Below are 2,500 nucleotides of genomic sequence, written 5' to 3'. Positions count from 1 at the left end.
GATGGCCAGTAACGAAAAAAAGTTATACCTTTACAAATCTTAAAAAAAGAAAAAACTCACCTTGGCCTGTGTTGATTCATCCACGCCGCTATCATGACCTTCCTCTGAAAGAAAGCAATAAGATTTTGTCAGAACTTAATACGAATCGAACAAAATTCTAGGGGCACACAACCCATTGTTACTTAACTTTAATTCGGGATTTAATTTAGGAATAAGTTATCTTAGGTTCGATTAAAGAGGTAATAATTTTGTATTTAAGATATAGGCAATGAGGCTTTAAATGTATCAATTTTATTTAATGCATAAAAAAGCTGTTGCTGGGCATGCAGTAATGAGAGAGGAAATACATAACTCTAGACTTTAGATATTGGAGCAAATCTCAACAGGGTAAAATAAGCTAAACATGATAAAGCCATTAAGAGAAATAGGAACTTCTACTTATAAACATCTTGAAAAATCTAATGGGCGGGAAATGGGCTACGGAGAAAGGGTGAGGTAAACAGGGAATCTTCGCTAGCAAATGGACAACGAGAAAATCGGACCAAGGGGGTTCATGTGTTCCACTTTGCTTGGGTGTTCACAGTCCAGGCGAGCATGACAGAGAAGCAGGCTATAAGGAGGGACACTTTACCATAATCTCTAAACATTGATAGTGTATATATATATATTCATTATATGAGAACCTGACATATATATATAACCATAAAATATAAGACTACGAGATATTAGCAACACTTGGACAACAGGTAAACATAGACACTAACCGTGTCGTGTAAACTGACTCCCTCCCCTCATACATTGTTCATGTAAGGATGGAACAATTAGTACTTTGTTTTGTGATAATTTTAGTGAATATAGAACGTCCAGATAATTGAGTCCCTCATAGTATAGCGAGGAGAGTTAATACAACATAAACAAGGCCACCTCTCAACATAAGGAGGATGAGAGGTGGTTGGGTTGACTGGGTTGTCTCAAATTCAAGACTTTTTTAAAAACTTTTTGTTCTCGGGATGTCGTGGGAAATCTTGAGGGGGTGGAAAGGGGGGCGTGACTTGCTGTAGTGGGCGTGGTCGAGTGTCTTTTTGATGTTCTCATTGTGTGACTTGTCAGAGGGAAATAGCACTGGAGTTTATCCTCCGAACCTCTTTAATTTTCGCTGTCGCTTTGTTCCAAGTTTTTCTTGAGGCGACAGGTCATGTCAGGTCATACCTCATCGTAACGCCATGCTGGGCTTGGTGCTGGTGACCTGGGTGCCAACGACGACACCACAACATGACGGTACCAAAGCCTATGCAATGCCAGGATGGCAGGTCAACGAGAAGTACCCATGACCCGAGTGCCAGGCCGGTCCTCGAGCCATCGGCACTTCCTCGAAACTCCACCATCCACATCGCCTCGCGTTCAGGTCTTGACGTCGAGATTAGGAACCAGCGTGAGTGTTTGACGGTGAGAAGACCAGTGAGACCCTGCAATGCCAGGGAGGTTCAGAACCAGCTGTGAGTGAAAGGAATTTCAAACGGCTCCAGAACCAATTCACGGCTGAAGACCTGTGAGTGCGTGGAGGTGAAATCCAGAACTGGGTTCTAATGCTTGTAACCTGCGAGTGAGTGGACGTTCAAACGGTTCAGAACCACTGTCGACGCCGTAGTTCCGCGTGAATGCTGTGGTTCATTACCCAGACGTCTCTGGGACAGGTGTACAGACAGATGTGACGGAGGGAGGACGTCGCAGTGCATAAACACTCTTCACACGTACATTGAACAAGCGTGATAAAAAGAAAGAAAATAAGAATTCAAGCTAGACACTCAGATGAAACAAGTAACGTAACACATTAGCAAGATAAAACAGTGGTATGCATATGAACATATGTATGTTGAATTCCATGCATGTATGTTGTACTTATACATATCCATACATACATACATGGATGATATATATATATATATATATATATATATATATATATATATATATATATATATATATATATATATATATGCATATTGACACACATATATACATACATACACAACTATATAACCGTTGACACTGGGGGGGAATTCCATGAGCATCTCCAAACTGTAGCCATACAAGAAATCTGACAAGGAGGTAAGTCATTTGCTAAGACAATAATAATGAAAAAACGGAGAAAGGCATGTAAGCTCCTGGGACGTCAAAAGCCTTGGTGAAGACTACCTGGGTTCACCTGTAAGATTTTGCGTGTGCGTCCTTACGACTCTTTATATACATCTTGCGGCAGCTTCGTGTGGGACCGTATGTGGTACAGGGCCTTTAAAATGTGAGAGAAATTTGAAGGGTTCTGTCACTAAGGGTTGGTTTATGTCCACCTTTCTTTTTTTATGATTTTATGTTGTGCCTGATTGTTTCCTTGGCTTGTTTTTGGGTGTAATTGTTTCAGCCAATCAGTTTGTTATTTTTGTCGCACGCCGATATGTTTTGTTGGGGAAATAATTTTTGGCTTTCTTTCTATATATATTTT

At 40.6% G+C, this 2,500-nt stretch overlaps 1 protein-coding gene across 1 annotated transcript in view; it reads right to left on the bottom strand.

Annotated features, from left to right (window-relative positions):
* The window catches only part of LOC119597506 (microtubule-associated protein tau-like), a gene marked incomplete at its 5' end in the record, with an annotated part of 67,331 nt that overhangs the window by 59,767 nt on the left and 5,064 nt on the right, over positions 1-2,500 (bottom strand). Inside the window, 1 exon segment of the mRNA XM_037947084.1 lies at positions 61-104. Coding sequence (XP_037803012.1) covers positions 61-104 — 44 coding nt within the window.

This window comes from Penaeus monodon, chromosome 39 (genome assembly GCF_015228065.2).
Source record: "Penaeus monodon isolate SGIC_2016 chromosome 39, NSTDA_Pmon_1, whole genome shotgun sequence".
NCBI lineage: Eukaryota > Metazoa > Arthropoda > Malacostraca > Decapoda > Penaeidae > Penaeus > Penaeus monodon.
The sequence above is the reverse complement of the archived record's forward strand: the minus strand, read 5'-3'. Positions and strand labels throughout refer to the sequence as shown.